The following is a 23,336-nucleotide window of genomic DNA, read 5'->3' as shown; positions in this document are numbered from 1 at the left end:
AGATAGTAATAGACTTCTATAGGCTAATATAGTTATAATTATCGATTCCTACTCTCCTCCACTTTCCTCTCCAAATAGTATTATACTAGTAGTAAACCACTACACTTTCACAAATAATTCAACTATGATTCTCTCACAAATCGGCCCTAATATCTCCTCTGTAGGTAGAGACTTCTCTTCTCTTAAGATACAGGACAACCTATCTACAGGATTAGTCTTTCCTAAGTAATAATATATTATAAAGTCAAATAGAGTAAGGGAAAGGCACTAATATGTTTATCTTCTATTAATCTTAGGTTAATCTATAAATAGCTTTAGGTTATAGTAATCTATTAGAACCTTAACCTAATATTAGCTTCCTTTAAGATATTAACACTAGTATTTAAACAAATAAACAATTATAAATAGCTCTTAATCTGATGTTATGTAGTTCTATTCTATAGATAAGAATTTCTTTAACCAGAAAGTAATTAGATACTATATCCTTTAATTATCTAGTTATAAAAGGATTCTACCTATTCTAAAATCTAAAGCATTAGTTTTAAGCTAGATAAGTCTCTCTAGATCAAAGTATTGTAGGAGAGACACAATTAAAAAGGTATTAATAAGGTCCCGAAACACTTTCGATTCACAGTCGTTTAGCTTAATATTCCCTGGTTTTTTCCTATTCTTACTTCCCTTAAGAAGCTCTATAAGCAGTAACATAATTAAAGAGTAATTTTCAATAAATCTTTAATAGAAGTTGTAAAATCCTAGGAAGACTTAAATCTCTTTATAAGATATAGACTACTTCTATTCCTAGATAGCTTAAACCTATTCTAGGTCTATAGAGATACTATTTTAACTAATAATAAAGCTAAGGAATTCAACTTATTCCTTATAGAATTAACATTTAGAGGCTTTCACAAATAGCTATACTTCCCTTAATCTTTTAAGTACAAAACAAAGATATTCTATATGTTCTTTATAGGTCCTAGAGAAGATAAGAATATTATCCAAATATATAATATAAATAATATTAAGAAGACCATAAAGCACAATATAGATATAGCTTTAAAATATCGCAAGTATATTAATAAGACCAAATAGCATAACTATATATTTAAAATAGCTATATCTTATACAAAAAGCTATCTTCCATTCTTCTCCTTCTTAAATATAAATTCAATAGTATACATCTTATATATTAATTTTACTAAGGAATTAAGCCCCAGAAAGACAGTTAAGAATCTCCAAAATAAGAAGTAGAGAATACCGATTTTTAACCAAAATCTTATTCAAACCTCAATAATTAATATAGAGCCATAGCCCTCTATCCTTTTTAGGCACAAATAGGATAGATATATTAACTAGGCTCTTTAATAGTCTAATTCAACTATTTATCAAGTTTTTATTAAGATACTTCCGTAACTTTACAAGTTCTATCTATAAGAGGGGATAGATTAAACTATATAAAGATAATATATCTTCTTTAAGTTCGATTAAGTAGTCAGTCTCTTTTTATAGCAGTATAATTTTAGAGTTCTATACCTTAAATATATCCCGGAATACTAATAATTCAAGAGGGATTTAGTCTTAATTTACTATTAATTTATCTTCTTCTTCTTCTAGTAAAAGCTAGACTTCTTCTAGGGTTTTAATAACTATAAAGATATAGACTTAGTTCCTATATACTTTTATAAACTAGTAAGACTTTAACTATTCTATTATTTTTCTATTATATTCAAACTACCATTATTTCTACTATAGGACTAATATAATTTACATTTCTTAGATAGTTATATTCAATAGTAGTACTAGTAATCCTAATAGATAAGGATCTCTATTAATTATAATATAAGGATATAAAAACTTTTATTTAGTTCCTTAAGAGTTATATATAATAATTAGAATAGTCTATATATTATAGATAGGGATATCTTATTAACCTACTACTTCTAGGATAGGGATATTACACTTAGCTTAATCGAAATAGTATTTCTAAATAAATTTATAACTAACAAGATCTATCTCTATATAGATATTAATATCTATATATATCTCAATATTATTTTAGATATAAATTAAGATATAGAGATAGATAACTATTCCTATTTAAGGCTAGGAGTTAGAATTTATAGGAGTTAATTTAACCCTAGTACTTTTCCTAAGTCTCTTAACTAAGTATTATTATAGTAATACTAGGGTCTTAAATAAGCTTCCTGGATCTTTACTCCTAAGACTTATAGTAGTAGATAATATTTATTTATCTAGTAACCTAGTTTACTATAATTAAAATAACTATTTAAAGAGATTCTAGTAGATAGATTAGATAGATTAGATAAGTTAGTCCCTCTAATAAGTATATTATTTAGATTATTCTTATTCTAAGGAAGAAATAATCAGGGTTTATCTCTAAATTAAGGGGGATTTAGATATAACTTAGAGTTATTATAATTTAGATTAGATCTAAGACTATAAGAACTCTTTAAATATAGATTCCTAAAACCCTTTTAGTCTTATTCTATATTATTAGACTAGTTTAGGAATAAGTTATTAGATTATGGGTGTTTTAAGCTTAAATTTAAATTGTTAATGAATAGGTTATATTTATATATCTTTACTTTTATAAATTCCTAGGTACTCTATACTTCTTCTATCTATTATACTTAAGTCTTAAGAGAAACCTTTATATATTAACAAATATATAGTATTAACTATAGCTATAGTTTTAATATATAGTAGTATACTTACTTATCCTAAGAGACCTAGGAAAGATAATATTCTAGATCTATAAGATAATAGTAAAAGGCCTTTGGTTCCTTATTAGTTTATTAGTAATAATACTTCATCTTGTCACTAACTTCTCCAATAAAGATATTTTTATTATATATTAAGATAAGAGTCTATTCCTTAAAGTATTCCTAGTTATTAAAATAATTATTATTATTATCTTTAAGATATCTCTCCTCTATAGTCCAATCATTTTTGTAGTTAGAGTTAAGATATTTAACTTCTATAAGGATCTTTATCTTTTTATCCTTATAGATCCTAGGGTTATCTTAAAAGATATATCTAAGTTATAAAAGCTAATTTACTTATTCTTAAAGACTAAACAATTTCTTGAACTTATTGACCTTAAAACCCTCTATTTTCTTATATATTTTAACCTTAGTTCCTCTATAAGCTATAGATAGATTATCTAGAAAAGCCCTAATATTAATTCTAGAGACTTAAACAGAGAGTTCTTTAAGATAAGTATAAATTATAAGGAACTCTTCTAGATATTCTAGTTTGTATCTCTTCTCTTCTAGGGTATCTATAATAATACTTCTAAGTCTATTAATATTTTTAGTTATAAGGTTATTAGTAATTTCCCTAATCTAGTCTAGACTAGATTTAGCTAGGTTTATATACTAATCTAGGACTAATTTAATCTTAGGTTATCTAATAATAAGAAGGAGAGATATAATAGGCTTAGATTAAATACTATTGTAAGAGGACATAGGGTTTTAGTATATAGAGGGTACTATTATTAATCCTTAGGTAATTAAAAGAGAAGAATTAGAATTATTATAGTTACTAAGTTATTAAGCTAGAGACTTATAACTAGGCAAGAATATTAGATAGTAGAGATCAAATAGAATAATTAATATATAGAACTAATTCTTGTAGAATAAGAATCGTAGCTATTGTTTATATATTTTAATATTACTAGAGCTTACTAGGACTTAGGGTAGTTATATATTAGCAGGTATATTGTGGTAGATTCGCCCATAGAGCAACTATAAATTGTACCTGAATCGTACCCGAAGGGATTTAGGAATCCTGTAATAATAGTGTATAGCTAATATTCTCTTAGTATAGCTAATACTTTTTTAAGGTACTTATAGTATTCTTCTATAGTTTTTAAGAAGATAAGGATATTATCTAAGTAAACTATAATAAATCAGCTAAGAAAAGGTCTTAACATATTATTTATAATAGATTAGAAAGTAGTAGATATATTATATAGTCTAAATAGTATTATAATCTACTTATATTTTCCCTATATTGTATTAAAAGTAGTCTTTTTAATTGACTATACTCTTATTTAAACCTACTAGTACCTAGATATTAAATCTATCTTAGATATAATCTTAATAGTATCTATATAATTAAGTAGATCTTAAATTTATAGTAGTGGATAACTATTTTTCGACATTAGTCTATTTAATATATAATAATCTATATATATCCTCTAGCTACTATTTGGTTTTATAATAAATATTATAGGGAATCCCTAAGCGCTTATAGATAGTTGAATCAGACCCTTTTCTAATAGTTCGGATATTTATTTCGCCTATTCTTATAGCTTTTACTTAGATAATATATACAAATTAATATTAATAGATATAGTATCTCTAGTATATATATTATATAAGATAGCCTATTCTAGTAGTAACTCTTATAGTAATATTACCCTAAAGATATCCTTATATCTTATTAGAATAATATAAATCTTTAGGTTCCTATATATAGGAATCCTAGGTAACTTAGGTATTTTAAACTTTCTTATTACCTCTAGATATATAATATATAATACTCCTTATATAGACTTATATTTTAGTTCTTTTTATATTTATCTAGCTAATATTAAATTTAGCTATAGGTTATTATTATTTAAAATATATCTATATCGATCATTAGTCTATATAATATACGTCTAGCTATAATTATAAATCTTTATAATAGATATTTTCTAATATATCTTAGGGTTCTAGTACTTTAGGAAATCCTACTTAAAGATAAGTTTATATTCTAGTAAATTAAGTATCTATACTAAAATAGTTATATATTAGTTTCTGAGAGCTATTAGGAGTTAAACCTTTAATCTTATAATAAGCCTCTCTCTATTAGGTATTTAAATATATATATCTAAGCTTATTTCATAGTAGTTAGGATACAAATAATTTTTCTTAAGGAAGTCAATAGAAATAAAGGTATAGGAAGTATTATAATTAAGTAAGATACAAACAGCTATATTTCTATTTTAGCTATATACTAAAATTTTATAGTATAATAAGGAATCTCCTATAGTATAGAGATCTATCTTAATATTAGTAAGTTCAGCTTTCTTCTTATACTTTTCTATATTTTCTAATTTTTATAAAACAACTAGGATAGTAAGAACTACTAATACTAGGTCTAATAGATCTAGATCTATATATACTAGCAATTTTAAAGCCTTTTTTATACAGCTAATAAGAGCTTTAGTTATCTTAGCTATCCTTAGTTTTTTAATTTTTTAGTATACCTAGAATCCCTATTCTAACTCTTCTTAAATAATTAGTAATTCTACTTAATATATTCTTTTTTATTATAATTAAAATATATTTAAGTTTCTTTCTATTAGTTATTCTTTAATTTATTTATAGATTTAAGAATATCTAAGTCTATTATATTAGGGTTATACTAGTTATTATATAGATTATTACTTCTATTCTTCTTTTCTAGATAGCTGGTGATTATAGCTTCTTATTTAAACTATATAAAACACTCGATTATCTCTATAAGTCTTATTAGATAATTTTAGTCCTCTATCTAATACTTCTATAACTATATTTTTATATCCTTCTATAGGAATTAAATTAGAATAGCCTCTAATATCTTAATTCTGTATTTAGCTATAGTCTTTTAGAGATCTATTATATATTTAATAAAGATATAATCTTCTTAATAATACTTCTAGAAGTAGTCCTATTGTTTTTCTCTACTAAGATATTCTAAGAACTTATATTTAATCTATATCCTATATATTATAAATATATAAACTTCCTAGTTAGGATCTATAACTATAATATATTACTTATAATATTTCTAAAACTAAGCTACTCTTCTTTTAAAAGCTCTATTAGCTTAAATTATCTTATTATATTCTTCTAATTATACTCTAGCAAACTGTGTAATCTTATAAAAATAGTATTTATAGTTATAGAGATACTTTTATATAGTATTGTCCTGAATTCGGCTGTTGTATTTATTAATTATATGGATACTCTTTATTAACGCCCATTTAGTAGTTAATATACTTAACTAAGTATAAATAGTATTAGATATTATATTATACTAAGTAGCCTATAGTACTTCTTATCCTATATATTTATATTTAAATATAGTAGTAATCTAGATAATAATTTTAGATATAGCTATTAGATTACTATCAATACTCTATATATTTATATAAGTCTCTATAAGTACTAATAGAAGGATAGAAAATATATATATAGTTTATTTATCTATAGATAGAGCTTACTAGTAATCTTCTAATCTGTTGTTAGTAACTTTATATAGATAATAATTATCTATTATAATTAATATATTCTAATCTTTTCTTTAGCGAAATTAAATATACTGACTCTTCTTTTCTTTATAGTAAAGTTTTTCTAAAGATATTAAGTTCTTACTATATTTATTTTTTTACTTCCCTTAGAGGTGACTATATTATAGTTCTTAACTATTAGTCTTTAGTTTCACTTAGAAGAATACCCTAAAATAGTATAGTTAATATAATATAATATAATAGCTTAAAAATAAAGCGCTAATATATATAGATCTATAGGATTTACTATATTTTACCTATACTTAAAGTCTTAACTATCCGATTACAGTAGTTTATACTTATTCTATGAACTTTAGCTTTTGAATTCCCTTAGATAAAAGCTATATATATAGTATTAAGCTTTTGTATACTATTACTATATTAAGACCCCTTTAGTAGACCTTATTGCCTTTCGAATTGTTTTTTCTAGGGTTGTATAGATATTTATATTACACCCCTAGCAGCCCCTAATAGACTATAAAAGATACTATCTTTAAAGTAATACTACTATATAAGATCTTTAGATACAAACAGATATATATTACTAAGTTAAGGGAAACAATAGTTAATATATATATACTAGTAAACAAATATAGTAAACAGATATATCTAATTATATACGATTAGATAATTGTAGATAGATAGCAATAGATATAGATATAGATGTTGCCATATATAAACGAACGTAACAGATCGTAACATATGAAATATATAGGGAGAATTGGGTAAATTTATCTTATATTATTATAGTAATACTAAGATCTTAAATAAGCTTCTTAGATCTTTATTCTTAGGGCTTATAATAATAGATAATATTTATTTACTTAGTAATCTAGTTTATTATAATTAAAATAATTATTTAAAGAGATTCTAGTAGATAGATTAGATAGATTAGATAGATTAATCCCTTTAATAGATATATTATTTAGATTATTCTTATTCTAAGAAAAAAATAATTAGGGTTTATCTCTAAATTAAGAAGGATTTAGATATAATTTAGAGTTATTATAATTTAGATTAGATCTAGGACTATAAAAACTCTTTAAATATAGATTTCTAGGACTCTTTTAGTCTTATTCTATACTATTAGACTAATTTAGGAATAAATTATTAGATTATAGATATTTTAAGCTTAAATTTAAATTATTAATAAATAAGTTATATTTATATATCTTTACTTTTATAAATTCCTAAGTACTTTATACTTCTTTTATTTATTATACTTAAGTCTTAAAAGAAACCTTTATATATTAATAAATATATAGTATTAACTATAGCTATAGTTTTAATATATAATAGTATATTTACTTATTCTAAAAGACCTAAGGAAAATAATATTCTAGATCTATAAAATAGTAATAAAAAACCTTTAGTTCCTTATTAGTTTATTAATAATAATACTCTATCTTATTATTAATTTCTCTAATAAAGATATTTTTATTATATATTAAAATAAAAATCTATTTCTTAAAGTATTCCTAGTTATTAAAATAATAATTATTATTATTTTTAAAATATCTCTTCTCTATAATCTAGTTATCTTTATAATTAGAGTTAAGATATTTAACTCCTATAAAGATCTTTATTTTTTTATTCTTATAAATCCTAGGATTATTTTAAAAGATATATCTAAATTATAAAAACTAATTTACTTATTCTTAAAAACTAAATAATTTCTTAAACTTATTAATCTTAAAACTCTCTATTTTCTTATATATTTTAATCTTAGTTCCTCTATAAGCTATAAATAGATTATCTAAGAAAGCCCTAGTATTAATTCTAGAGACTTAAGTAGAGAGCTTTTTAAGGTAAATATAAATTATAAAGAACTCTTCTAGATATTCTAGTTTATATCTCTTTTTTTTTAGAGTATCTATAGTAATACTTCTAAGTCTATTAATATTTTTAGTTATAAGATTATTAGTAATTTCCCTAATCTAGTCTAGACTAGATTTAATTAGGTTTATATACTAATCTAGGATTAGTTTAACCTTAGGTTATTTAATAATAAGAGAAGAAGATATAGTAGGTTTAGATTAAGTACTATTATAAAAGGATATAGGGTTTTAGTATATAGAGAATACTATTATTAATCCTTAGGTAATTAAAAGAGAAGAATTAGAATTATAATAGTTACTAAGTTATTAAGCTAGGGACCTATAACTAAATAAGAATATTAGATAGTAGAGATTAAATAGAATAGTTAATATATAGAACTAATTCTTATAGGATAAGAATTATAGCTATTGTTTATATATTTTAATATTATTAGAGCTTACTAGGGCTTAGGGTAGTTATATATTAGTAGGTATATTATAGTAGATTCGCCCACGGAGTAGCTATAAATCATACCCGAATCGTACCTAAAGGGATTTAGGAACCCTGTAATAATTCTAGGTTTATATAAGTTCTTCTTTGATCTAGGCTATTTCCTAGGTTAGATAGATAATCTCTTATTAAGTAGTATAGTATTATTAGTAATATAGATAGATCAGTTTTCTAACCTTCTTAGGATATTTATATACTTATCTATAATATATAAACTAGGCTTTAGGATTTATATTATAGTATTTAGTATAGGTTTTAAGATTTTTAGATAGGAATAGTAATAGGGGAGCCTCTATAGGCTCTAGTAGCTAGTCTATAGTTAATAAGTAGTCTAACTCCTAATATAGGGGTAGAAGCTATATAATATTAGGGTATAGTAGGTAGTTATATATTAGAAACTAGTAGACTAGCTTATATAATAAGCAGCAGATCAGAAGTAATTATATTATAGGTAGGCTACAGGACAGAAGGTTAACCAAGACATAGCTTAAAGAGCTACGTCAAATAGGAATAGGAAGTTCTGATAGTCTCAGGGGTCACGTGATAACAGGAACAGGGATCCTCTCGTACAAGGGTCCACACCGTGACAAATAGAAGATACTTAAAATCCAAATATAAAATATATAAAACTCTAAGCCTTATATAAGTCCAAAATATAATTATAGTCTATTGCTGAATATTTAATATAATAAACCCCGACCTACTTTTATTTCCCTATACTTAAGCACCCTACCCTAAATATAATCTAGTAAATTATAATTACCCCTATAGGTTAGATGCTTAAAACATAAATACAAAATATATAAAACTCTAAGCCTCGTACGAGACCGAAATATAATTGTAGTCTACTGCTGAATGTTTAATGTAATAAACCCCGACCCACTTTTATTTCCCCATACTTAAGCACCCTACCCTAAATGTAATCTAGTAGATTACAATTACCCCTATGGGTTAGATTGGCCCCTCCCTCGGAGAGCAGATCGTACGGGGCGGCCTTGACACATTTAGAGGTATAGCCATAGATGTCCTTCACCGCTTGGGAGCGACCAAAGGCCAACCAATTTGGGGCGATGCGTATCACAGAATGCTTTTGCAGGGCCGCGTGTAGCCTTTTGCTATGAAAATCCAGATGGGGGCGTCCACATTCCCATCCGTATGCCAGCGGTGTCAGACCGGATGCCCAGTTCTGCGTTGGATATTTGCGAAAGCCTTTCTTATCTCGAAAGTAGACAAAAAAGAGCCACACCAAGAACAGGAAAGGGGTGGTAGTTAGAAGAGCTGAAAAAATCAGGAACATCCCCTTGAATGTCAACATCTCGAAGATCTTCGTTGAAAAGACGGATGTTGTGTGACTTCCATGCGAATATGGGTAAAATACCTTTGCTCAGTAAAAACTCTGCTTCATTTGTCTTTCCCTCGGAGATTGGCATTGTTTTTATGTCTCGGATGAATGCGCTATGAATCTCCTCGTGTGTTGTAAAGCTGCCATGCAGAGCTCTGAATAGCCATCGTAATTTTGCCCTGTTTGAGAGTTTTTATCCCCGTGAGGCATCCGCTGCATCAGGTTAATCTTACGGCTGCCACTCATTGCCTATCATATTGGACTGTGACGTCGTCGCAACGGTGAGGGTAGGTGGATGGTAGCAAGGTGGGTGGTAAGAGAACGATGAGGTCAGAGTAGGACACAATGATGAAGATGGCTGGCGGGGCCCAGTCATGCTCAGAATTTTTCTGATACGGACTGCCTCCGAGTACGCGAGTCCAGTATGCATGACCAGCTTGGTGGATTTCTCGTGTCTCAGATGTCCCAAAGCAGAGTAGGATACGCGTGTCCGAAAGGGGCAAAACACACGCGATAGTTCAACGCTAGCCGGATAAGGCTCGACGCACGCGTGTGTTATACCCAACGCGGTCCATCCTGGCAGCGTACGCCTGCTCCATCTGGGGTGAACGTGGAACAAGGTCTATTATCCCAGTATGGTTGTCTAGTGGTAGGATTGGGTGTCATACAACTAATTCGGTTAGACATGATACGTCATTTAGCTTTCCAAGCATGTAATTTCGCGATGTGTGCTTCATAGAATTATGATCTGTAAAGATTAGATATGCTACTTTACCTAGTACCGTAGTTCATAGTCAGATTCTCGATGTCTAAAGGTGGAGACGGTCCCCGGAACTATGATCAGCTCTAGACAAGGGTACAGATCCCCCTTTTCTGTGGTTTTACTCATCAATAGCGAAAGACAAAGAAACAACTGCAGTGCTGCAAACGCTGCCAATCATACCTAGCGACAGTCCGTACATCATCCACTGCCCGCCCGCCCCTCTTCTTCCTCTCGCGCCTTGGGCAACTTCTTTCCTACTCTAGGCACTGCTCGCATCAAGTTACCAACAGAGACTCCTACGACACTGGTTTTAAAATCCACACAAGGTATCAACACAAAAGCGAGACAATGTTCTTTTGTGATTAAGGACTAAGACTTGCCGCATTTACCAGTATCCATAGAAGCGCACATCGTCCAAGATTCTCCGCGGGCAACGTTCTCTCGATTTCAAAAACGGACGCAGCAATCTAACAAAAGGATGCAACTAAGCGTTGGATTCCCGTCATGGTCTTGTTTCCGGCCTGCAAAATACACCGTTGCTAGTGGGCTCTGTTCCTTTGGGGGGTTCTTACTGGGGTCTGTTGGCCTGGCAATCTCATGAACACAAGTCTAATAGAATACTAACAATCCTTCATCATAACAGAATGGACACAAGTGTTATAGGACCCGTCACCGTCATGGAGAGTTTCATTAACCAATTCGGAAAGCACTCCGCTACCGTCCATGGTATCCTGGTGTCTTGTATTCTTCTTTGCGCCGCTCTGGGCTCTTTGTTTGCGGGTAGACTCGCAGACCGACTAGGCCGCCCCAAAGCAATGGCATTTGGGGCAGGAGTCTTTACCGTGGGTATCATCTTGGAGGCCGCTGCAGTGAAGCTCTCGATGTTTGCCGTAGGACGCGTCATTGAGGGCCTTGGCTATGGCCTCTACTTCAGCACTCAGACCGTCTATATCTGTGAAATCTCACCACCAAAAGCACGAGGGCCCCTCACTTCGGGACCGCAGTTCATGACATGCATGGCACTGGTAGTGGGATATTTCATCAGCTATGGTACGGTGAACATACCAGGCTCGCTTTCATGGCGACTTCCCTTCATTATTATTGTCGTGATGGCCATATTGTACCTGTTCATCAATCTATTTATCCTACCGGAGTCTCCGCGATGGCTGATTCTACATCGAGATTATCGCGCGGCTGAGAAGGTGTGGGATGCACTTGAAGTCAAACAAGAAGACCGGGAAGTTGATGACCCCATAACGTTCCCATCGCAATCAAATGTAGCAGGAGAAGAAAGGAGACAAAAAGCCAATTTTCGGGGCCTGTGGACTCGGGACGTGCGGAAGCAGACATTTCTGGCAGTGTTTCTCTTGGGATTCCTCCAGCTCTGCGGTATCGACGCTGTCCTCTATGTATGGCCCTTAAGCCATCCCACTACCCCTTCTCCCCCGGTGAACTGTCTGACTTTGATTATCTAGTACGCGCCTCTACTTTTCCAGCAGGCCGGCCTGGAATCTCAAGAAGCCTCATTCTTGGTCAGTATATGGTCTTTTCAAGCGGCCTGATAAAGCTGATCTCGATTCTGGTATAGGCGTCCGGTGTCTCTGCCATCGCTATAGTCGCGACAAGCATTCCTGCAACACTGCTAGCCGACAAATGGGGTCGTCGCACCAGCACACTGGTGGGAGGAGTGGGCCTGACGACGCTCATGATTCTGATTGGCAGTCTCTATGCTGGCCGTGCGGTCTTTCCTACGCACGGTGCTGGTCGTTGGGTGGTTATCGTGTCTATCTATCTCTATTGCATTGTGCAGGCCACGACCTGGGGTATCAGTATCAAGGTGTGGGCGCCAGAGATCCAGCCCCAGCACACACGCGCCCAGGCGATCAGTCTCGGATACGGTTTGTCTTACACCTAGGGTGCTGCTTTCCTTTTACTGACTTCTTCAGGCGCCAATTGGGTTTGCAACTTTTTCGTAGCCTTTATATGCCCGATTCTCCTTGACAAGAGCGTGCCAAGTGCCTATTTTCTTTTTGGCGGCTGCACTGCGGCCGCGACCATTGTAAGTTTCTTCTACATGGTCGAAACGAAAGGGAAGTCTTTGGCCGAGATCGAGCGAGCATTCAAGACGCGGATTCCGGTCGCGAGCACGGCTAGCCCCATGGCGAGACTGGTACATGCAGACCATGAGGTCAAGGCGGCATAAATGGTTCAGCGAGGTCCCTTCTTCACCTTGGAGTATCTCCTGACAAGGAACGAAGGGAAAAGAGGCATTCGATTCAAAGTGATGCGATACCTCGTATGAACTTCTCTTTCAATACCCATATCTGCGACTCCATATCAAATTGCAACTGGTCTACTTTTTTCTTCTCGCTTCGATTCAGACGGTGTGGGGCACGTGCTAGGGTTTAGAATTCTTCATCATTGTAGAACGACAATGATGCCAGATCACTACCGTGAAATACAATCATAAGAAAGATTTTCAATCAAATTTCCGATCAAGACGCTCCTATTAATTCTGGCTGCCCCTGCGATTCTACATAGGCTTGTTTTGGAGAGTGACACTTATTTACGGCAGACTCAGGGTTGAGCTGCCTACCACGGCATGTCGTACCGCATGACACTTGATGAACAGCCGTTCTAGAAGATCCACATCAAGTGAAATAGCGTCATGGATATGCTATGTTCGGGCCGAAACTTGCATCAAACGTGACTGAGGCCGAGGCCCTGGGAACATCCCTGTATCTAATCCAAGGCAACACGATGAACGCACTAAAAGAGCGCTTTCCTGGAAAATACATTATTACCCTAAAGAAAAGTTTTCTCAAAGACACATCGTCAACTTGAATTGCTTCTCACTCATAGGACAAATTACCACCATGACCACCATGAAGGCAATCAAAGTGACCGGTCCTGGAGGAGCAGAGATCCAGGACGTACCGTTGCCGAGACTGCGAGATGACTACGTCTTGTGCAGAGTAAAGCGAGTAGCAATCAATCCCACTGACTGGTAAGACCCCGCTATGGTCTAAATGATACCGATACTGATTATCTGCCCCTCAGGAAGCACATTGACTTCATCCCAGCCCCCGGAGCTACGTCAGGATGCGACTTTGCTGGGTCGGTTGAACAAGTTGAACCTGCTGTCAGTAAATATTGGAGAAAGGGAGATCGTATTGCAGCCTTTGTCCACGGTTGTAACGCGACTAACCTTGAGGATGGATGCTTTGCCGGTAAGCTCCGGCGCCAACCAACATTCCGAATAAATGCTGACAGGTTTTACCAAGAGTTTGCCGTTGCCAAAGGATATTTACAAATGAAGATCCCCGACAATTTAAGCGACGAGCAAGCGGCTACACTGGGCGTGGGCCTGACTACAGTTGGCCTGGCACTGTACCAGAGTCTGGGATTGCCGCTTCCACCCTCCAACCCTTGTGGAGTTCCAGTGTTGATCTACGGGGGCAGTACAGCCACGGGTAGCCTCGCGATTCAATTTGCCGCATTGTAAGGAAGGCCGAAGCTCGAGCCCCGTGACAGACTAAATACACTAACCACATAGCCTAGATCTGGCTTAAAAGTGATCACGACCTGCTCACCACGCAACTTTGTGTTTGTCCAAAAACTTGGAGCAAGCAAGGCGTTCAACTACAAAGATTCCGCTTGTGGTGCCAACGTAGGGCTGGCCAGAGCCCCCATATCAGCCGTCCAATGAGCCCCAGAAACTAATCTCGTGTCCTACAGATCCGAAAGTTTACGAATGATGCGCTCGAGCTTACTTTTGACTGCATTTCCCATGAGAACTCGGCAAAAATATGCTGCGAGGCAATATCATCTGACAGAGGGAAATTGTGCTCCCTCAACCCCACGGCTCATCCTCGGACAGACGTGAAGAACATTCACACGCTTGCTTACACTGTCAATGACGAGGATTTCGAGATGGGGAACTCCTTGATTCCTGCGAAGCCAGATGATCTGGAGTTTGGCAAGATGTAGGTCATATTTTCCGAGTGTAACGCCATAGTTACTGATGCATTGGTATTGCACAGGTTCTGGGAGCTAGCAACCAAATTAATTGCCGAGAGCAAGATTAGTACGCATCCAATTTTGGCTTGCACGGGTGGCTTGGAGGGTGTTCTCCATGGTATCAATCAGCTTCGAGAGGGAAAAGTGAGCAGGAAGAAGCTGGTGTATAACCTAGATTAATGATTATCAGAATGATCACTACTTGGTGGCTTTGGACAGACTCTAGCGACAGACTAATTTATTTGTCACCTTCAGATTGATTTCTATTTTCCCTATCAAATATTCATTTGCTGCATCATTTCCTCCCTGTTACATATTTTGGGGGGAAAAAAAAAGGAATTTTGTGGGTTGAGAGACCCGGGGATATATTGCGGGAGACTGGACGCAGTCCAATATAACTAAAAGAAAATTGGTTGATGTGCATTTCTAATGAGTTGCGCAAAGGATCTTTATATTGGTCACTAGAGCAACTGTTTTACTAAGGAAACCAGGTAAAACTTTTCTCACGGCGCTCCACGTGTATATACTCGCGAGATATGGCCGACGACATCTATAGAAGATGATCGTCAGACCGGATGTATGATGAACCGGGAATATATGCCTCATTTTAAGGCTGACCCCACATGATATGCACGCCCGTCTGTGGCCCATTCCGCAAATTCAGAGGACTAATTTGAGATAGCAATTTTTCATTCCTGGTAATTGACTGGAGAGACTTGGAAATCACCGATTTACGCGTTCCAGGCTTAAAGTGGAGGAAATCGCTCGGCTGCATTAGATACTTGTCAGAATTTCTAGCGGGAGAAATGCGAGCGTGAATATAGCCTGATGGGGAGCAACAAACATCTTTTTGTATGATGATTTATTGGATGACAGATTTGATCGCTATTGATCCGCCCCTGTCTTGGTCAACCTCATACTAACCATGGTTTGGATGTATGCAGAGTCACCGGTGTTCAAGGGGCCGCCTTGGTTGGCTCGGCGACTGTCTCGATACCCCTGCACTGCGGCACCCTGCCCGTTGCAAATGGACATGATCAGGGCACGACCACACGGACCTTCAACCCTCATGTAAGAGGGGCTATATTCGGTGATTTTCAATGAACCACGTCGCGTCGGCCCGAGCATTGCATGAGAGGCCACGGCCAACACTATTGCTCGGCCGGCCGTCATAAGCAGTGACAAAATCTGCTTCATCAAACTTAAAAGATCAATATATATATAAATGATTATCTCATTTGAGACCCTTGGCTTCACTCACTCGGCAAAGAGCTTGTGACCAACCTTATCATACAAACAATGGCTTCCCTAGCGTTCCCGTCCCTTGCCAAGAGGGCGACCCTATCTGACGGCACGTCGTATGGATATGTCGCTCACCCCTCGTCCAAAGCCGATGCGATCACCTTCCTGCTCCTTCATGGATATCCCAGCTCTTGCTATGACTGGCGCCATCAAATCAAGTCATTGTCAGCCGCAGGGTATGGGGTTATTGCTCCAACTTGCTCGGATATGGAGACACAGATAAGCCGGCCGATCCAACCTCGTATCGCTTGAAGTCTATGTCGCTCCATATGGCCGAAATACTAGATATCGAAAATATCCAACGTTGTGTTGCCGTGGGTCATGATTGGTTAGTTTATGCATGTCTGACACGCACCTAGTGCCTTTCCTTCTCACACGAGGATTGATATAGGGGCTGTGGATTGCTTTCCCGTCTGGTCACATATATCCCCGATTGCTTGATGGGCATTGTGCCGATCTCAGTCGGGTACATTCAGCCTGGCCTGGTGGATATCGGTATGGTATCTAAGCCTCCACTATCCGCAACTCTTCTAACTTACCTTGCCTCGATGCAGATGCGATCAATGCATATACTGAGAGCCTCTTCGGGTATCCAACGTATGGATACTGGCCGTGGCACAATAATGAGGACGCTGTTAAGGATTGTGACGAACATGTGAGTCTCACGTCATTGATTGACCTAAAGCCAGTGTTCCTGCTAATGCTTGTGGCAGCCAGCTTCGGCTTTTACACTCATCTATGCAGCCAATCCAGAGGACTGGAAAATAAATATGGCTCCCCTAGATGCTGCAGCTGAGTACGTCAAGGCCGGTAGGATTGATCCGCTGCCGTCGTGGTATACTCTAGAGGAGTACACGCTTAGAGACCGAATCCTAGCCCAGGGACATCGCGGCCCCTTAAACTAGTACAAAGCCGCAATGCGCGATGTTAACAACGTTGATGAAGCCGAAATCCCAGACGCGGACAGGGATTGTCATCTGCCCACACTCCTTGTCGTAAGTGAAAAGGACTATATTACGAGGGCAGACATGAACATTGCTACTACTAAGGAACATACGCCCGATTTGCGGGTGAAGAACTTTGCAGACTGCGGACATTGGATTCAGCTGGAGCGACCGGACGAGCTGCATCAACTTCTGGAAGAGTTTGCTCTGGAGCTGATTGATAGAAAAAACTCGTGACAGAAAGCAAAGAAGCATGGGATCACGGACACTTCATCTGTATAGCACATTACGAACAAGGAAGTACCTGTTTCGTGGTTTCTTGATATGGAAATGTACCTGGAGATTTACTTTGAGTAAAGGTCTTTTATGCCTTACTTCTCCTGTCCGAGTAGCCTGATTAGATCAGGAGGCTCCAAACGACATGTATCATATGGTTATTCAGTTACTCTTGGGGTTTCGTTTCGTCCATGTTGCCTCTTTCATACGTCAAATAAATCCCAGTACGTATAACTGACTATATAGTGAATTAATCATCGACGCATTTTTCAACGGATCATTGTGCCCGTGTTCCTGCTATCAATTAGTTAAGGGAAGTAAGTGGGTCTTTCATATCTAGCCAGGAGAAAGACCAGTATCACGTGCATTATCTAAGACCTAAGCAGCTGGTCTCACGTTATGTACTACAGTACTCAATACCTTGAACAGTTGTAGCTTTAGTGGGGTCTGTCAAATCAACCTCCGCGCTAGTCTTTTGGTAGTGAGGCGCTTGAAACATTTTTGCGTCAGATTTCGCTAATGACTGTATGAGAATGTTCATATTCGGAAATATTCACCTAGCTGCTACTAATGCCTAGAATGTGGTTTCACTTAATCATACATTTGACAACGTTCATAGGCTCAGAGAGTAATTTTCCGTTATGTGCATTAATAAAACGATTTCAATAGTGAATATATATATTTAGCTCTAGCATTTGCCATCAAGTGGCTTTTGGAGTAAATCTGACTAACGCTAAATAAGGCTCAGAATCCCTGGATGATCATGAGGTGCAACAGTATTTGAAGAGTTCACGATTTTATGAGGCGTGGTCTCGGCAGTGGAAACGTGCGGTGTATAGAGCATTTTGAAAGCGGTGAGAAGACTGACGCGGACTCCCCTGCGCAATCTCCACCGAGAATCGGAGACTCCTAGGAACAAAAGCCTCCCTTGAGAATAATTCACCGAAACATCACTTTACGCCTAACAATGTTCAAAAGTAAGTAGAGAGCCAAATCTCTACCTACCCTGCTATTTTCTTACATCGACGCAATGCGATCCCCTAGGACGCCAAAAAATTATTATCTCCAAGCGTGGGGGGATGACATGAAAACCTGGTCTTGGGACATAATTTTCTAAACAGTATAAAAAAGTAATTTTCGTAGTTTCGAATGCAGGAGACATAAGTTGAGACACAATAAGCCACATCGACTGTTGTTTTATCAGAACTGCTTATCGCATCGCCTTTACATCTAGTATGCAGGGTGTAAAATCAAACCTGAGCACTTTATAAAGCAAAAGACAGCTTACTGAGCCTCTCAATATAAATATAATGAGGCTGTCCTTAAAAGATCCATGTCAGTCCTAAGATTACATAGCTTTCGATCGATCACGGCAACGAATGAAATAGCAGTGGATAGCGGAAGCTATAGGAAAAAGAAGTATATATACCCTACCAGGGTTAATTCTCTATGGAGCATATGCAGCCTTCTATAGGATGTCAAAACGAGTGTAAGCGAAGGCTGCGTGTGACGGGAAGGGAGTAGAATTAGGGGATGACCACTTTGTTTAGTCGTTTTGCATGAAAGAATCCATTGAATTCCACGGCAAACTACGGTATTATAACAATGACCATCCATCGTTACCAGGGAATACAATACGGTCTGACAAAGGATTTTCGGGGAACGGCTAAAATTAGACTAGCGTGTTTCAGGCTAGGGTTCGGGAAAAAAAGTCTAAGTGTAGAGGTAAATCTGATTTTGAATACTACTGTAGATTAAGCCCCCAGTGAGCTCGCACTGGGCGACAGTCATCGCCAGGCTGTTGGGACAATGGATTCTTACCTTCTCGTGGTGTCCGGTGCTAATCCCTGTCGGGGGAGACCAAAGTGAATCCGCCGTGGTTGTGCGGTCCGGCCCGGCGCAGTGGGCGCGGGGCACGACCGCACAACCACACCAAAATCAGGGGAAAACGGCAAATGAAAACCATCCGACTTCTTCTTACCCCACTCGCACTCGGGCCCAGACACTGGTCTTGCATTACCAGTCGAAGTGGTGTCGCCCTAGGAAGAAGACAGGATACCCCTGAGCTTGCATACGGTCTAGGATCGCATCGTATAAGATGCGGCGAGGCCGTAGTGAACCAGTGACGCAGGCAGTCAAGCTAATATCGGACAGACCTTGTTTAAGGCCTAGAGGCCTCGTTAAGACTCGAACTCGTTAAGGTTCGGAGACGTCATTCACTAGGGACCTCGTTAAGGCAAAGCCACAGGCAAGCTCTGGTGCGGCTGTTCTACGAGACACGGGCACCGCCGAGACACGGGCAACCCTCTTAGGAGACACACGGGCAATCTAGAAGATGTTGGTGGTTGGCTGATGGCAACTGATGAAGCTCATTAAGGCTGTGCCACGGGTAAATCATCGGCCCTGTTCCGTCACTGGGGACCAAGGTTGGTTAGTAGGGAGCGACCGACATACACTGCCGGCTGGAGTGTATACGAGGGCTCTCTGCGAGATACAGTCGGCCTAGTGGAGGGATGAAACACGCGTCGACCTTAGTATTTTTATCCCCTCCCGGATTCGGCGCTACCCTACCTATCAGCGCCGGACCCCTGCAAATAGACCTTAACAAGTCCTATGGGACCAAGAAAATTCTAGTCCCATATGCCGGTCCTATAAGCCCTATAGGACTAAATTAAATTCTACTCCTATTATCCTTGTACTCCTATAGAGCAACACTAATAATTTGCTAAGAACTTCTTATTTCGGCTATATAAATCTGCTGACTGATTACTAACTCATTATATAATATTTATCAACCAGTTAATTATAGAAAAGATCTTTATAACTTATACAGGTCACATTTTTTCCAACATTTACACTGTTTATAACCCTATAGGACTTGTTGTCAGAAATACTAAGTAGAGAATATAGATACACCAATAGAATATTAACATATCTGATTTCTATATAGTAAGCCTATAGTAATTTAGGTAGGTAAAATAATAACTAATACTTCGGATCTATAGTATTTCCTTCTTCTAAGATCTATTACTACTATTCTAATACACCCCCTTAGCGATTAGTATATATTAAATAGCTTTACTAATATTAAATTACTTAAAATAATTACTAATTCCTTATAGTAGGTTTTTTTTTCCTTTATTTATATTTTAATTAGATATTCTATATTCTCTATACAAAGTATTCTAATAAACTCCTTATATTTCTTATATAGTAGGATCTTTATAAGACTATCTACTACTATCTTAGTATTTAGAATCTATTTAATATTAATTCTTCCTTCTCTAATCTCTTATCTTAGCTAGTATTTATATATATCGATATAATAAAGTTTTATATTAATTTTAGTATACTTAGAGTTTAGTAATATAATAGTTTATTAGTTATTATATTATAAGGTAATTATTTAGCTTAGTTTAAATAAGATATATCTAAAGAATTGCTTCTATTACTATAATAAATATATAGTATTTAATAAACCTAAAAGCTTAGTTTTAGTAGTAGATATAATAATAATAGGTTATTTTATAGCCTTCTAATTAACTAGACTATTATAAACTTAGTAGATATAACCTATAGAGCTCTATTAATCTTAATTATTAGTAAAGGATATATTACTTATAATTTTAATTAATTCTATATCTCTCTTTTTATTATACTATAGTACTAGATATTATATAGAATAAAGATAATAGATTAATCTATTAACTACTTAGTAGTACTAAGAGTCTAGGTTCTATAGGAACTATAATAATTTTATAGCTATTTTTACTATATCTAGTCTAGTTATTAATATAGGATATTAAATTAAATCTACTTTCTTTTAATATAACTTAATATTAGTTACTATTATTATATTATTAAATAATATTATTTCTTCTATAGGGAGAGATATAAAGATAGATAGGTAATTAGTTAGGTAATATCTTATAGCTATATTACTAATATAAATATCCTAGTATAGCTAAAGCTTCTGTAGTTTCTAATTATATATAATTTAAATATTTAAGAACTACTCTACTTCTCTATAATCTATAAGCTCTTAATATATCTCTAGATTCTTCTTAAGCTAATAGGCTTTCTCTTATATAGATAGGTAGCTAGTAATAATAAAGTTATTTATATAAAAAAAAATAATAATACTATATATAGTAAAGATATATAAATCTTTAGGAACTAGTATAAACCTAAGTTTTATAAGAACTTTTAATACTTCCTACTACTATAACTTTAATAATATTTATAGCCTATATAGTATATAATTAAGCTTCTAGTATATTCCTATCTATTTAAAATCTTCTAGTATCTTTATATAGATCTTAGTAGGTAAGGTACTATTTAGGAATATAATAACTATATCCTATTATTATAAATCTAGATTAAATACTATAATAAGAGTAAATATTACTCTTACTACTTTTATTATAAGTATTATAGTCTTTTTATTCTTATAGGTTATTATTTCTTAGTTATCTTATATATAGATATATACTTTTAGTTTCTAAAGATAGCTATCTTAGTTAAACTTATATATAAATATCTATCGGAGGGATAGGATCTATTTTAAGATATCTTTTAGCTAATTGATTACTATAAATATTAATTTCTCTTATAGGGATCTTATTTCTTTAGCGTAGGTAGCTAGAAAGCCTTTAGCTATTAGATATTTTATTATATTCTTCTATCTATCTAGTAGAGGGGATAGATTATCTTAATAATATTAAAGTAGCTTCTTTATATATAGTACTACTATAAATATATATAAAAGCTCTAGTAGATTATCTTTAATAATAGATAAGGTTATATATATATAATAATCAGGATCTACCCTTAGTCTTTACTATCTATATCTTTTAATAATATTAGTTATATTAATACTATTATTTCTTTATATATAGAGCTTAGTATATAGTTATTATTTACTATCTAAGAGTAACTTAGGTTATTCTTCTTCTAGATAATCTAGAAGATCTGGCTCTATCGGTTAGTTATTATCCTTATAGATATCTTATTCTTTAGTCTAAGTAGTTATTTATTAGTCTATTCTCTAAGTAATTATAGTACTAAGTTCAGAGATAATTAGCTCTTCTAATAGACTTAGTAGTATTTCTAATAGTACTTTAGTAGGAAATAAACTAAGTAGTATATTATTTAAAGGATTATAGCTTTTCTTATCTAGTTCTAGGGTTATTAATATAGTTATTCCCTAAGATATATATAGCTATAGGTTTATAATATCTTTTTCTTCTTCTTCTACTAGGATAGTATCCTATTAAACTTCCTATTAGCCTTCCTATTAGTCTTTTTACTAGTCTTTCTATATATCTTTCTAGATATTTTAATTAATTTCTATAATATAGATACTAATATTATCTTAAAGGACCTCTAGGTTTTCTTTCTTAGTTAAGATTATTAGTTTAGGCTTAGGAAGTATTCTTTCTTCTTAGTATTATATATTATACTTCTATCTTCTTAACTTATTAAAATATATATCTTTTATAATCTCTATCTTCCCCTTTATAGAGAATCAGATTCTCTATCTTTTTAATATAATATAGTCAATAAGAAAACTGATTTCTATATAAGGAGAGGTCTTCTAAAGATATAGGATATTATAGATATAATAGTATAATAAGAAGTTATATATATATAGATTAGCTAGATTAGCTTTCTTTATCCTCTTATTATTAAAGTCTTTCTATACTTCCTCCTATAGTATAATCTAGCTATTCTTATCTTTTAGATAGGTTAGAATATAGTTAAGAATCTATATGGTTATATTAACTATCTTAGGCTATAATTATTTTGGTAGTTTGCTCTTAATCTAAAGATATCTTCCTATAGTTAAGATAACTCCTTTTAATTATTTTATAGGGTTATTCTACTTAGGATAATAAAGAATATTATATAAGACTATAATACTAATATTACTTAGGAAATCTTTAATCTCTATCTCTATAGATATCTTATTATTATAATAAAATATCTTAATTAATAGGTTCTACTAGTTTTTAATTATAG

The 23,336-nt window shown here is 34.3% G+C and overlaps 3 protein-coding genes across 3 annotated transcripts; all 3 read left to right on the top strand.

Annotated features, from left to right (window-relative positions):
* Positions 1–11,417: 11,417 nt before the first annotated feature.
* On the top strand, positions 11,418–12,976 carry N7478_010751 (uncharacterized protein; the record flags this gene model as incomplete). Its single annotated transcript, XM_056926965.1, has 4 exons — positions 11,418–12,182; positions 12,249–12,305; positions 12,362–12,671; positions 12,720–12,976. 4 exons carry the CDS (start codon positions 11,418–11,420, stop codon positions 12,974–12,976), a joined length of 1,389 nt encoding a protein of 462 aa, XP_056774013.1.
* A 673-nt stretch (positions 12,977–13,649) lies between these two features.
* N7478_010750 (zinc-binding alcohol dehydrogenase family protein) lies at positions 13,650–14,973 on the top strand (the record flags this gene model as incomplete). Its single annotated transcript, XM_056926964.1, has 6 exons — positions 13,650–13,780; positions 13,834–14,003; positions 14,058–14,274; positions 14,335–14,443; positions 14,512–14,759; positions 14,817–14,973. 6 exons carry the CDS (start codon positions 13,650–13,652, stop codon positions 14,971–14,973), a joined length of 1,032 nt encoding a protein of 343 aa, XP_056774012.1.
* Positions 14,974–16,092: 1,119 nt separating this feature from the next.
* Positions 16,093–17,276, top strand: N7478_010749 (alpha/beta fold hydrolase; the record flags this gene model as incomplete). The annotated part of the gene is made up of 5 exons (XM_056926963.1): positions 16,093–16,271; positions 16,487–16,590; positions 16,650–16,750; positions 16,809–16,905; positions 17,008–17,276. The coding sequence occupies 5 exons, from the start codon at positions 16,093–16,095 to the stop codon at positions 17,274–17,276; spliced, it is 750 nt and encodes a 249-aa protein (XP_056774011.1).
* Positions 17,277–23,336: the final 6,060 nt, after the last annotated feature.

This window comes from Penicillium angulare (genome assembly GCF_028827245.1).
Source record: "Penicillium angulare strain IBT 27051 chromosome Unknown utg000008l_segment0_segment0, whole genome shotgun sequence".
NCBI lineage: Eukaryota > Fungi > Ascomycota > Eurotiomycetes > Eurotiales > Aspergillaceae > Penicillium > Penicillium angulare.
The sequence above is the reverse complement of the archived record's forward strand: the minus strand, read 5'-3'. Positions and strand labels throughout refer to the sequence as shown.